Source organism: Zalophus californianus, chromosome 15, assembly GCF_009762305.2.
Source record: "Zalophus californianus isolate mZalCal1 chromosome 15, mZalCal1.pri.v2, whole genome shotgun sequence".
NCBI classification, from domain to species: Eukaryota; Metazoa; Chordata; class Mammalia; order Carnivora; family Otariidae; genus Zalophus; species Zalophus californianus.
In genome coordinates, this window is record NC_045609.1 from 74,742,813 (window position 1) to 74,757,730 (window position 14,918).

Sequence of the window (14,918 nt, forward strand, 5' to 3'; positions counted from 1 at the left end):
GGACATGCAGGAAAAATTCAGTGTCTGCTCCTAATAGTCACAAAAGAGGTTCAGGTTGTGCATTTGGGAATACTTTATCAGCTAGTTTTCTTCCATCAAGATATACATCCAATGCAACTTTTTCTTCCTCCAGGATATTCACAAAAGCACAAAAATACTAATTTTTGCCATCTGGTGCTTAATAGGCTCATCCCTGGGCCACTGTCACAATAATACTTAATAACTTGTTCATTAACAGTTCTACCCTCAAAAGAGTTTAATGCCTCTATCAAGCCAGGCACCAAAATCCACCAGCACTATCTGGCTATAATACAACTACTCTCATTAACAAAGTTACTAACTCAAGAAAAAAGCTACACATGGGGCGCCTGGCAGGCGGTAGAGCATGCGACTCTTGATCTCAGGGTCATGAGTTCAAGCACCACAATGGGTGAGGAGCCTACTCTTAAAGAAAAAAAAAGCCACACGGCAATTTCTCTGAAACACCATTCTCACATTTTGAAGGAAGAAACATAAGATTTATGTACATAAAGATCTCATTACCATACTACCTGGATATTTTTGAAAACTCTGAATTCACAAATTTTGGCTAAGCAATTTCATTGAAGTTATTATTCATCAAGTGATATACGTTAATGGCATGCTAATTGTTTTTTGGAACCATTCTAAGTCACAAAGCAAAAATAAATCTTTTATAACCCTACAGTAACAGAATCTTCTACTACATTCAAATTTAAATAGTTTTTATATTGGGTGCAGCTTAATGAATATTTAAAGATACAAAATAAGCAAGTTTAAGCAGATCTGAACCATACGGTTTAAATAATTGGTCTACATTTATCAGTTCAACCTACACATTTTAGCAAAGTAGCCACCCTTGCTCTTAAGAAAATTATACAAATTGCATCTTAAGAATTAAACATTCCATTTGTCATTCACTTGAGAACAAAGATTTAGAAAAATAAGAATAAATTTATAGAAACGTTGCTGCTTTAAAAATGGAGTCTACTTTCGAAAATGACAGTTGGGGTACCTAAATCAGGATGTGCTACTTATTGATCATGCATATAATGGAGCTTCCAAACTTTGCATTCAAAGCTGTAGTATCTTCCAAATCCAATGAGCACAACTATAGGCTTTCTGACCTGTTTTTATTCCAAGTCCCACGAGGTCACATTGTATCCTCAAAAACCCACCATACAGCCATTTCCGGAAGATTTCATGAATAGAAGACAAACCGTGTAAGTGAACGATCCCACTGTCAGACTAAATTATAAAACTGACCTTTTGAGATTAGTAACACAGTGGTTCATAACCAGGGATGAAGACAACGGTCCCCTGGCAGCTTTCTCAGCACACAGCTGGCCTGGGCTGCACTCCCAGCGTCAGTGGGTCTAGGATATTCTTAAGAAATCAATGCTGGTCCACCCTGACACTTAGGACAAGGCAACTGTAGCTCAGAGAGGTGCATTCTCTTGCTCCAAGTCACCTGTTAGCTAAAAAAAGGAAGGGGCGGGGATCAAATCTTTTTTTTAAAGGGGACTGTACAGACCCATGAGTGGAGTGCATCGTGAAAAAAGGAAAAGTCTGCCCCATTCTCCCTGCCGTCCTAACGCTAGTCCATCCTGACATTTGAGATGAGACTATGGCAGTCGGGAGACCAGAACTAATAACTTGCCCAAGGTCACATATAACCAAAATGACATGACTGGGAATAAAACCTGTATATACTGCCTCCCAAACTGTTGCTTTCCATTAACTCTGCCAGTCCTGCAAGGTAGTCCCTGTTCTCATTTTGCATGTACTATTGGCAACAGAGATACTTAACGATAGCAAGAGAAAATACAAGGACTGGACTTAGCCACTGCAAGATTCAGAGCAGCTAGTATGCTCCACAGATATTTTTTTCTACCTGTTGCCAAAGAAAGAATAAAGGATACGAAAAGAGAATTCACCCAGTTCTGTGAACCAGTGAACACTTAATGAAGGGTAGCGCAGGAGAAATGATGGGAAAGCACCCACACAATCACTGTTTTTAAAGCAACGGTCTGTATTGCTGTGTATTCTTCAAATGAATAACAGAAGAGGAGTTGCATGCACATGTTTATATTCTTAGGTTCTGACTGCATTATCTTATGAATTCTAATGTAGTGTCATTACCCAAACAATTAAGCAAATACCTCTAGCAAGCACACTGCTAATGCATCCAAATTAAATAGAGAGAGATACAGGCAGATTGGCTGATTGATTTGCAGACTTTCAGTCACATCCAAAGACATACTTTGGAGGGAGGTGATGGGGAAGAGAGAAAGACACACAACCGGCATTACTGATATTTGGTTAAAAACTGCTGTAATCCATTTTCTGATGAAGTGGTTCAGATGCGTTTTACCCAACCCAAAATACGTAAGACAGAGATAAAAACATTCTTTAATAATAATAATGTACTTCTGATGAGACAGAATATAGAAAATTACACTCTTGGTAAATTCATCAGCGAGAAGCAATCAGTGAAGCACTGGAGGTCACCTTCAGCATGCCCTCACTCTGCTTTCACAAATAATCACCTGAAATGTATGGCTGGAGGCTGACTTTTTCATCTAAATCAAACATGAAACACTCACTGCACCCCTTTATGTCACACCAGGTTCGTTTTAAGCTGTTCACCCAAGGCATAGACACTTAGAAAGTCCAGCTGGACGAACGACTCTGGGGCCATTTTCCAGAGGCAAAAGCACCAATGCTGAAATGCACACATACAAATGCCCCTTTTACAATGGAAAGAACCTAAGCATTAAGATATTTACATAATCCTATTCTAGAACTCTGAGAATTTGCAACACTTTAGACACTTTCCCTCCTCAGCAGAGCAGAGGCAATGGATTAGAAAAGCAAAAGCGGATAGGAGACCACTCTTCAGAAAAGCAAGTTGAAATTTTTTTAAAAAGCGCAGGTAGATTTCCCTTATTTGAAGAGTCTCACCTTTGTCGCCAGAGCTTCGGCACTTTCTCGACAAGTCTTCTCTATTTCAAGATGGTTCTGCATAAAATTGACTTCCTCTATAACCATGTGAGAAACTAGGAATGAGGGGAAAAAAGTCTCAGCATTCAGAAATTAGTCAGCGATTCCAGAAGCCCACACATTGTGTCCCATGATTCAGAATACTTCACTTCTTTAACTCGCCAGACCTTTAGCTAGCATGGAGGAAAAAGAAAAAAAAAGTCTTGGAAGACGCTGCCCTGATTAAATCTTAGCCAATATTTGGACGTGGTGGGGGGAAAAAGAACGCAACAAAGAGCCTTCACTGCTAGAGCACACAGTTTTAAGAAAGCTAGTTAGGATTTTTTTAAGTGTCTTTTCTATGCAGCTGTACACGGAGACATAGACACGTCCACTAACTTAGATGAAAGTATCTCTCCTAAATAAAAAGTGGCAAACATGATTTCCTTTTCTTAGGGGGACAGAACACATGGATCTAATAAGGAAAATTAGCGAGTGAGAAATTTTTAAAATTAAATCTCCACACGATCTCCTTAACCGGAATAACAATGTGGCAGTTTAGCTCAGGTCAGTAAGCAACAGCCCTCTTTATGAGTGATAAAGTAGTTACTGTGATTTAATAAACTCCAGGGCAGAAAAGTATAGCAATGAGAGTTATGGACTCTATGTGACAATGAAAGCGGATGCTTCTTGCATCACAGACTGTCAGGACGATTGGAAGAAAAATACAATTTTACTGGACACTTTACCAATGCTTGAAAAATAGTAATTTTCAGGTTCTTTTAGTAGCTGGTTTATACAAACTGAGATTCAGAGGTACAAAGTAATTTAGAACCTGAATTATACTTCGAAAATCAAGGAAGAGCAAAGTGCCAATTCCTTTCACCCACATTTCTAGTTAAAGGAAAATGCTCAGAATCTTAAACTTCACTGTAGACGTGTATGCTTATTGACATTTGTTTGGCTTAAAAAAAAAAATGAAGTACACCCAAGTGCGAAACCCAACAAAGTTAAGCAAAAAGCACTGGGCTCACGTAACACAAAGAGAGATTACTTTTGCTTCATTTAAGCTTAATTAACCTGCAATTATGATTAAACTCAGGGGAAAAAAATTTCTCTCCAAATTAAATACAAAAATGTATTACTTCCTAAGTCTGTCCAAAGTTCTTATTATGTTAATATTCAAATTCATAAAGCAGCACTCAATGGCCAGAAACATCTCTAACCTTGACATTTTTTCAGGGGTAATAATAATCTGCAGCAAATGCAGGCCAACCAAAAACCACTTAACTAATTAGTAGTTGCAGTCACCGAGAAAAACATGAATCAACACTGTTATTACAAGTGGCACATTTGAGTGGCATCTAATTATGACTTGATGAGCACGATACTTGCATTATCAACATTACTACTGCATCCCATCAGGGCCTAAAAGCTGCTGATGGCATTGACTTCGAGAAACTCCCACTCAATGGTACAGCAGCACCCAACAATCGGCTTGGCAGGGGCCCCCCCTCACTAAATGACACGTTAAGCGTAATTACTGGTAGACATGGTAAATAAACAGGATTGGAAGTGAAAATTGTACCAAGTGCATAAGACACAATCTGACACATTGGAAGTGGCAGCCTTAATTGAGAGTTTCTTTGACTGCTCAAGATCATTTCAACTGCATTTCTCCGAGGACAGTGATTATAACTGTGGAGACAGACGGCATAATGGTATCAGCGGCGCTGACAGAGCTGTGAATTAAATTGTATCTGCTGTTGTGTGAGCCTTGATGAGAGGTACAGATGCCTTAGTGGTCTTATCATTATAACACAATGGTCATGTTGTCATCAACCTTTCTGGCTCCAATTGAAAAGAAATGATTGTGTGTGGAGGCTCTGCCCCCCCCTTCCACACCACCCCCCTCTCCTCTTCTATCTCTTGTTCTGAATAGAACCAATTTTCAGAGAGCTATGAAATCACGCAATAGGTCCTAAAATGCAGCTGCTTGGCATACAAACGGGTCCCCATTAAACTGGAATCACACACAATATGTGTTTATGCCAGAAGAACAAATAGAAGCTGAACACAGGCCAAGTTTATTCACACACACAAAGCCCATGTAGCTCTTCATCAATATAATTGCCTTTTATATTGTAGTTTAAATAATAGGCTCTATTATTTCCTTAAAATCCTAATATTCTTGGCATTTTATCACTATGTTTACAAGGTAGGTTCTTCAAAAATGTGAAGGAAAGAGAAAAGAAACCTATACAATTTTTACAACATCAAATATTACTTTGAATTTTTAGCCTTAACTACTTGACTTCTTCTGCCACAATCTGGTATTTCCACCATCATAACAAAAACATAAACACTCTGCATGTTTCATAGGAATTTGACTTTTTATTCAGTAACATTCTTGCTCAGGGAAGAGTAAGGAAAAATCATTCCACATAGCAAGGTTTAGGCCCAGCAAAAAGAAACACACACACACACACACACACACACACACACACATTTATTTTCTGAATATTTTGTAAAAAGCTGCCCTGTAATTTAACTTGATAAAACTTACATAGGCAGCACTAGCCCACATTTTTCTCCAATTCTCATACAGCAGGCCCCATCTAATACGTTTTTTTTTTAATCTCTTCCTCTAAGAGGGAACAGTAGAAATCAAAAGTTGTGCTTTGATTTCTAGTTTAAAAAAATTATCTCAACGCTAAATAGGGAGCAAGGAAACCTATCGACTTTCTAGATTTAAAAGAAAAGAACATGTTTCAGAGGGCATTTATATCTTTAAAAAGCACGACCCCATTGCTAAAACCACAAGTCAGGTTACATGACACAAAACAGAAATTTTTGTAACATATAATTTTATTTGCACCTTTCAAAGGATGAAAGTTTTTTTAAAAAACCTTTAATTTGTTCATTTAGTTTTTGGTCCTATGGTGCTAAATTCAGGCTTATCTCATAATATCCACAGACCATGAGTGATAACTACACCTAAAATATCTGTAATTTGGATGACATGGAGCCTTAAAACAGAAGAAAGATGAATCCTGGTCTTTTAGAAACACATATTGAAATATTTATATTCATTTATGATGAAATTATCATTAAATGATATGACAACTGGAATTCATTTCCAAATAATCTGAGGTCAGTGAGAATGGATGTATGGACAGAGATGAAAGTGGACTGGCCAGGAGCTGGTAACTGTTGAAGCTGAATGATGGATACATGGGGGTTCGTTGCATTATTTTCTCTTTTGTATAATAAGCTTGATATTTTCCATAAGAGTTGTTTTTAATGACTCTGACAACTCAGAAGCATAAGCTAAAAGTACACCAATGATTGCTTCCACCAGTCTAGTTGAATCAGCAAAATTTTTTTATCCTCTTCATGACCCCAAAACACTCTAACATACTTGCCATCATGGAATGGAGGGCAACTGGGTTTTTCCTTTTTACTTGTTTTTGTCTTTTATTAACTACAAGCATTACAGCAGCGATTTTGCTTTACTCACATCTGACTCTCTTGCACCTGGCACACTGCTAGGTATAAACTAGGCAGTCACGTCTGTGTTTGCTTGAATGCCTGGAAAAATCTATCGGGCCTAGATCTGTCTGTGGACACCCCTTTATAAGAATGTTCTCTCTAGAACAGAACTACTTAGGACACAACCACCATCACCCACTATTGGGCCAACTGTGTGTTCAGCCTGTGCTAAACCCTTTCCACGTGCTCTGTGGTGAGTCCTCACAACAGGCTTAGGAGGTAGGTATCATCACAGCAATTTTCTATTTGAGAACATCAAAGCCCAGAAAAGTCAAGTAGCATATATCCCAAAATACAGTTCTAACTAGTAAAGCCCAGCTAAACTAATTTCTAGGCCATTCCAATTTTCTAGGCTTCTTTCTAACTTGTATTCAAATGTGACACCACCCATGGGACTGCCCTGAGCAAAACTCCTCTCCATCCAGCGAACCCTCAGCAAGGTGCAGGATGTCTCTGCAGCATACATGGTGAACACGCTGTACGTTCTCCTGCAACATCAGATCCCTTGAGAGGTCTTCACAGTGTGGAAACAGCGACGCGCTGGCAGGTGTGTGGGAAAACAGGTATGTCCTAACACACAGCAAAGGCTCTCATGTTCTGGCTGAAGGACATGAGAGGCCGTTAGTTACTTCTCACACATGAATCTGTCTCCCTAGGGAACGTGGCTTTGCTCTGCAGTGGTGCTCTTTGTGCAGGAAGACAGGAGAAGAGGCTCAGGAAGAGCTGGGGGAGGGCGGAAAATGGCAGGGAGATACGGACGAAACCAGCTAAGAAGAGCATGGTCACCTAGGTGAGTAGAGCCCGCCGACCTGAGGGAGCTCTTCCTGAGGCTCTTCCCTCACTGAGATCTGGGCCTAGTCGGTCAACATGACGGTCAGGCAGCATTCAACTTAGCGCCTGAAGATACTTTTCCCCCAGGGCTGTCCAAGTGTCAAGACCAGGGTCTGAAAACTCACTCGTGAACGGACTCGCGGACTCTTCACGCTGAAGGGCACTCAGGCTCGGGATGGGACAGTAAATGAGATGGTGGTAGCAGCAGCTAACATTTATCGAGCACTTAAACTATAATGCCAGGTACTGTGTTCAGCACTTTTTACATGAATTATCTCATTTATTCCTTGAACAGCCTATGAGGCAGGGTCATTTATCCCAATCTGACTAATGCAGAAATTGCTCAGGACTACGTGGGTGCACATCAAATGGTGCTTTTTACTGGTGGTAACCGCTGCAATCCCTTCCAAATCGGAAATTCTGCTCTCTGTTCAAAAGTCAGCAACATTTACCCCAGACACAATGTTTTAACAAATATTTCGAGTTTTCGTCGTCCCCATTTTCTGTTCTTTTGAGACGGAGTCAAGAGTCAGCATTCTGTACCCCTAAGTTAATACATTAACTTTAAATTAATTAAGCTGACTTAGAAAAGTCAAAAATTCAATGCATACAACAATAAGGGTCGTTGTACTAACCTTTCAATCGATTCTTTCACAGGCTTTGAGTTGCTCATAAGGAAAAATGTGAATTTTTATTAAACTATCAAAGATATTTAGAGGAAGAAACAAAGGGAAAAAGGAAGTGGGAGAAGAAAGCAGTTTACTTGTTACTCTAAAGGTAGGCTGATTTGGGGAGAAGCTCCTTCCATTTCTGCAGAACGCAAGAGGCAACATGCATACTACCTGCCCAACCAAAGCATTTTATAAGTCCAACCCTAAGAACTTGAACTACTCCTACTACACAAAGCATGCCAATCCACTGTCAATAATTAATTTGAGAACATGAATTGGTAACAATGTCGATGGTATAACTCACTGTGACCCAGTGTCAGCAAAAGTGTAAGAACATCAAATTAATCCTGCATTAGAGAAGAAGAAAGTCCTACGCAATTGCAATTCATACATTCACAAAGATATTTCTGTCATAGCATATTGGCCTCCAAAGAAAAGTAACATCAACAATATTCCCCTGAGGTTTTGTTACAGCCAGACACCTGAAATAAACTGGCTATTGAAATGAACTATAATGTTCCATTTTCATGGCTGTTTAACCTTCAACAAGAATAAAATGTTCTGTTGTGTAGTTACCAAGTCAACACTTTACGATATAATCAAACAGCCTGATATAGCATCTGCAGAAAGCTGGAGAAAGACCCAGCTTCCAAGGGGGAGGGCCATCTTTTCCTGCTAAGGTCTGGTCCTTTTCCCATGACCTATTTCCTTCTGATCCTTCTGAGTGTGATCAGATACATTCTGTCTTAGGGAATAAGGTAATGACAGATTTGCATGACACACAAAAATACCACAGCAAAAATTTAGAAGATTATTACAGCTTTTGTGGGAATACAACATTCCTTGGTGAGAGGGCCATCTCAAACATTCAGACTCTTAAGAATATGTAAGTTCTGTTAACTAGAATTCCTTTTCTATGAATTAATGTAAGAAACAAATCAGACCACTGTAAAGATGTGTAAGAACACTTGACATGGCATTACTTAGAATATCTAAAACTCAGAAATAATCCATCTATCACTGAATGTTTAAATAAATTAGGGTATTGTCATGTAATAGGATACAGGAAAAAATATACATCCTTACTAACATGCAAAGATGACCATAATATAACACTCACTGAAAAAAAGCAGGCTGCAAAACCGAATGCAAAGCATGACTTTATTTTCTGTAGACATAAATATTGGCCACAGATAAAAGACCAAGAAAGAAAGACTATAAAATGCTAACACTGCCTTTTCTCAAAGAGTCAAGACAACAAGCAATTTTTGTTCTCCTTTAACTGTCCTGCATAGTAAATTTTTTTTATAACAAGTGTAAACTGTCTTTTATAATAACATACTCATGAAATAATAATGGTCATTCCATTTGTTTGAAAATCACAGTAATGTCAGGACATTTTTTGGGGGGCAAATGGGAAGACAATTCTTGCTTTCTCGGATGCCCAATGCAGCAGCAATTAAACATAGGGGACGTGTCTACCCACATAATTCCCAAACACAGTTATGTGTGTTATAATAATTCCAACGAAATGCTTACATACTTTTCTGAAATTCCTCCAGTTTTTTAACAGCTTCATCTCGTTCTTGCCTAATTTTGTCACACTGAAAGGAGAAAACACAGAAATGTTAAATTTGTGTCACAAGTTTGGGAAGGCAAGAAAGAGCAAAAGTATAAACAGTAACAGTTTTATGAAAAGAAAACAAAAATTAAAAACCTTTAAAAAGCATTAATGGTCACATGGTACTTACACTACTCAACGAGCATGGTCTTTGTACCATCTGTGTCTGGCCACTTGCCTTGGACCTTCCAAGATAATGAGTCATCTTAGTGCTCATTATCTCCTCAGGAACAGACCAATTTAACATCCTTGAGTTCAAATTACTCATTCTTTTAAGAGAATATACGTGCCGATTTTTAAGTAGGTATTTTGCTAATACGGTGAACACCCCACGCATCTGCAGGTCAGATTCCCTGAAACTGGGTAGCGACGAACTCTCCAGAACTATCCAGAACACTGGTGCACAGCCGGAAGTGGCACCTACTTGAAGACAAACTGCTGCCGTGCGCCCCCTTGAAATCTTCAGTTAAGGAAAAATATCCTCATATCCTTAAAATTCCAAATAGAAGGTAGCAAATTAAGATAAGAAAAAAATAAAATATTCCCAAATAAGCATATATCATTTACATAAACTAATTTTTAGTTTTTAAAAGGTGGGCGGACTCACTGAAAACACGAGGAGGAGGTAAGACCATAAAAGCCAAAAGTAACTATTAAGGCATGAGGACCTTTCAGGGTATCTAGTATAGAAACAAGGATCCATTATTTTAACAGGCCCTCAAAGTATTAATGAATTTTATAAACACCTCATGTTCATTATGAGGACTGATTCAACTTATTGTGAATTTTACAAAACAGGTTAAGTGTAACACATTTTAGAAAGATTTTCATCAAAAAGGTCTAAAATTTCAAAAAGTGATTTTTAACTATTAAGAGCAATAATTAAAAACTGAATTTTCTGGGAATACTATAATACTGTAACAAGAGGGTCATGTGAGCAAAACACAACTTTTTTTTTTTTTTAAAGATTTTATTTATTTGAGAGAAAGAGTGAGCAAGCGAGAAAGCATGAGCAGGGGCAGAGGGAGAAGCAGGCTCCCTGAAGAGCAAGGAACCCGACATGGGGCTCAATCCTGGGACTCCAGGATCATGACCTGAGCAAAAGGCAGATGCTTAACCGACTGAGCCACCCAGGAGCCTCAGTAAAACAAAACCTTAAATTATATTTTATTCCTACTGTGCCAGATAAATATATTGGGATTTCATGCTTTTGGATATTTATTTCAAATTTCAATGGCTAAAAAATTATGATACCACTGATAATTTGGAAAACCCAAATTAAGACAGTGAGACAGTCTCATCTAATAGACTGGCAAAAACTGAAAAAGTTTGCTATCAGGAGTTGAAAACTGTCATATACTGCTGGTGGGAATGTCAAGAGACATAACTAGTTTGGAAATAAACTATCAAAATTGAAAATGCATACGCCCTATGACTCAGCAATACCACTTCTACTTTTTTTTTTTGAATTTTTATTTTTAAGTAATCTCTATACCCAGCGTGGGGCGCAAACTCACCACCCCCGAGATCAAGGGTCACCTGCTCTTCTGACTGAGCCAGCCGGGCACCCCTGCAATTCCACTTCTAGAGTCTATTACTGGAATCTCTAGTAATGTTCCACATACACATTCAGCACATATCATGGTATATTCCTATAACACGTTAGAGAACAGTGAATGAATGAACATAAGCTGTATGTGTCAACCTATACCTCAAAAGCCATAATAGTGAATAAGAGGAGCTGGAGAATCCATGGTAATACATACCTTAAGCAAATAAAATCACTTTATAGACTTAGACTATAAATGTATGTTTCATGATACATATGGCATATATAAAAATATAAAAAGACAAAACAGAAGGATACATACAAAATTTATCACATTAGTTATCTCTTTTTAAAATAGAGGGAAGGGGACCAGGGCTGGGTGACACAGAGGATCTTCAATTATATCTGTAGCATTTTTTTAAGTTTAAAAAAAAATAAAAGTTAATTCTTTTTTTTTTAAGATTTATTTATTTATTTGAGAAAGAGGGAGAGAGGGCACGAGAGTGGGGTGAAGGGGACAGGGAGAGAGAATCTCAAGCAGACCCCCTGCTGAGCGTGGAGCCTGATGTGGGGCTCCATCTCAGGACCCTGAGATCATGACCTGAGCCAAAACCAAGACTCAGATGCTTAACTGACTGAGCCACCCAGCCACCCCAAAATAACAGTTAATTCTGTGGGTTACATATTTGTTGTTATTCTCTGCCCTTCTCTGTGCTTTAAAATATTTTTTTTAATTTAAAAAAATTAAGTCAACAGTTCGGTCTTCCCCTTTAATGTCTCAAGAACTGAAACCTGAAAAATCTGTATCTTCATTTATATGGGTAAATCCATTCTGGCAAGAGTACATGAAACAAGTCCTAATGCTAAATGAGCAAGGCTGTTTACCAAACCCTGACTTAGGAGGGGTCAGGCTGGGCCATTTCCTTAAGGAGGATGCATATTTTTTCATTAAGGTTTTCTTGAGGAATCTCTCCTCTGTAAAAAAAAGTAATGCTGTCTAATACAGTTTCTACTTCCAACTTAACAAGTAAACTGTCTTTATTAATTTTTGGTGTTTAAAATTCTAAACACTAGAGTTCTGGATTCTCAAACAAGCTTTCTGAGATCCTTCCCCCACCAGACAGAGACTGCTGGCCTGCTGTTTCAGGAATGTTCTTGTTTTCTAGAAAGCGGCTTGTCTATGCGGTGCTTCCCCACCCCCCTGCCAGTCTGCACACTCACCTCCAACAATGCACAGTTTAGTCTAAAACACAAAAGAAACAATTTCTGACTAGACTCACTCTCCTGAGTGATGACTGCCAAATCAAACAAATCTGCTGTTTTACCTTTTTTTTTTTTTTTTAAGATTTTTATTATTTGTCAGAGAGAGAGAGAACAAGCAGGGGGAGCAGCAGAGGGAGAGGGAGAAGCAGGCTCCTCACTGAGCAAGGATCCCGATGTGGGACTTGATCCCAGGACCCTGGGATCATGACCTGAGCCGAAGGCAGACGCTTAATGACTGAGCCACCCAGGCGTCCCTCTGCTGTTTTACTTTCAAATTAACTTCATGTTTCTTCATCTGGCATTTCTGAAGGTGTAAGACGCCCTGTGAAGAACTGTCTTTACCTAAGATTTGGTGCTTGGGAGCGCTGCCCCTGACTTAATACCACTTGGATTCTTCTATATACCTCTCAAAGCTCCACTTGAATTGTTACTTAAATCAAAAGTCAGAGTTTTCACTGACACTTTGCATGACAAGAGCATCAAACTGGATGGCACTCTACCTACTCAGATCTGAAAAAGCCCGCCAACTGACATCACACAAGATCCACCATGCAGTTCCCGCGTACTGGTCATGAACAACACATGGCAATTTTACGGAGGCTTACACCAGCTTCCGAGAAGGAAAGCGTTATGCCCCTGCTCTCTGCTCCTAAGGCCCAGGTAGACGGGCTCTCGTTAATAACAGGTCTCAACATCACGGTCCTATTCCATTATGCCAGTAGCCAGTTTCCAGCATCCAGCCGTATGTTTTTACAGGAACCCTACAGACATCACCAGAGAATTCAGACGCTGTCACCCAACCCCAGCTGTACTCTATCAGGGGTCTTCATTTTGCTTTGCTTTCTATTTTCTGCAACCACATTATGATAAAACTGGCAGCCACAGAATTTACCATCTGCTACGGATACTGAAAGGGGTGTGCGTTGGGGGGAGGGGGGACCTACACGTACGGCAAGTGCAGCTGACTTATCCCCAAACCAGAGCTGAACAAAATATGAAGGATGCACCCGTTTACTAAGCAGAAATCCAGGCATCCGCTTATTTCATCATTTTAGGTGAACCCAGCAAAATAGCTCGCAACCTTTCTCTCCTTCTACCAACAGGGAAGTCAGCAAGGATTCTGGGCCTCTACGGGAGAGGGTTATGTCTCTGTGTCCTGCAGAAGCCCCTCACCCATCCTGCCCCTTCCTCTACCCTGCCCAGGCAGCTGCAGCATTTGTAGAAACGGCCTCTTTTTGTGTGAGAATTGCTCATGAAGACTTTGCAATAGCAACAGATGTGAGGGCCCACATCACTGAATTAGGATGCCCAGCGACTCTCTGGAGAGCTTGTGGCCAGGGCAGAACCCGGCAGCTTGTGCATGGCTACTTTCCACAAGCTGGATAACATGAGGTCTCTTCTAGAGTCCAGGGTGGCTCATTATGAAGTGGTGCACTGACCAGAGGTTGGCCTTGCCGGTTTCGAATAGGAGAGGCCCTAGTCTCAATATGAAAAGCCCTGGCCATGTTCCGTATCTGTTCTGTGAGCTTCATCCAGGCAGATACCTGGCTTCCGAGACTCAACTGGCATTTCAAAGCACTGGCAGAATGATTGGCAGAGGTGAGTGTCTCCAGTGAGAACTGGCAGCATTGAACCTCCCCCACTGAAATGGGCAGCTCCCTTCCTTCTCCCCCACACATCAACTACCGTTTAGACCAAAGTGTCTGCCTCAGAGGCTCAGCAGAGAGCCAGAGAAGTTGTAGATATTAAGATGTCTTTATATGCTGCCGGGCGTATAGTTAATGCAAGGAAAACCCCAATATTCTGAACTGTGTCTGGCCTCCACTAATATAAACATTCATTTTGATCTTTAAGGTGCACGAATGCAGTGGAGGGCTGCCAACCTATAAAAAGTCCTGTTTGGGGCCCAAGAAGTGCACACATGGCTGCACACACACACCATCGACAAAGCAGACAATGTACACCAGGCAAGGGCCTTCGTCGAGGGAATCTACCATAATCACTGAATGCCTCGATCTCCTTCCTCCGAGCCCTGAACAACCTATTGACACAGCACCCACACAGACCAGGCACTGTGTTAAGTCCTGGGGTCGGGGGAGGCCAGGGGGAACCTAACATCGTGCTCTCACAAGGCTTATGATCTACCAAAAAGATCAACAATGAAGCAAGCAATTTATAAGAACACTTGCTCTGAGGGGGGAAATGCTGCACTACAGGGACACGGTGCAGAGGCTCTAACACCAGATCTGAAAAGGTCTCAGCGTGCCACCATTTCTACTGCTTTTTCTTGAAGTTCACTCCCTTTGTGTCCAGTTACAAGATTTAAAAATGTAAACATGCACAGCATCAGATCTGCACATAGTTACCTATTTTAGGTTCTTTGGTGATGCATGTAGAGGACCATCAAAATCATTTCTAATAATACTGGACA

The 14,918-nt window shown here is 40.1% G+C and overlaps 1 protein-coding gene across 7 annotated transcripts in view; it reads right to left on the minus strand.

Annotated features, from left to right (window-relative positions):
- Positions 1 to 14,918, minus strand: part of SHTN1 (shootin 1) — a 105,261-nt gene that overhangs the window by 65,023 nt on the left and 25,320 nt on the right. For 4 of the 7 annotated variants that reach the window (XM_027591574.2, XM_027591573.1, XM_027591580.2 and 1 more), the window contains 3 exons: positions 9,806 to 10,164; positions 9,598 to 9,658; positions 2,983 to 3,077 (listed from right to left, as the gene is read on the minus strand). In XM_027591574.2, coding sequence (XP_027447375.1) covers positions 2,983 to 3,077; positions 9,598 to 9,658; positions 9,806 to 10,012 — 363 coding nt within the window. In that variant the 5' untranslated portion in view covers positions 10,013 to 10,164. The remainder of the gene's footprint in view (positions 1 to 2,982; positions 3,078 to 9,597; positions 9,659 to 9,805; positions 10,165 to 14,918) is intronic. The other 3 variants (XM_027591576.1, XM_027591577.1, XM_027591578.1) reach the window with 1 other exon arrangement.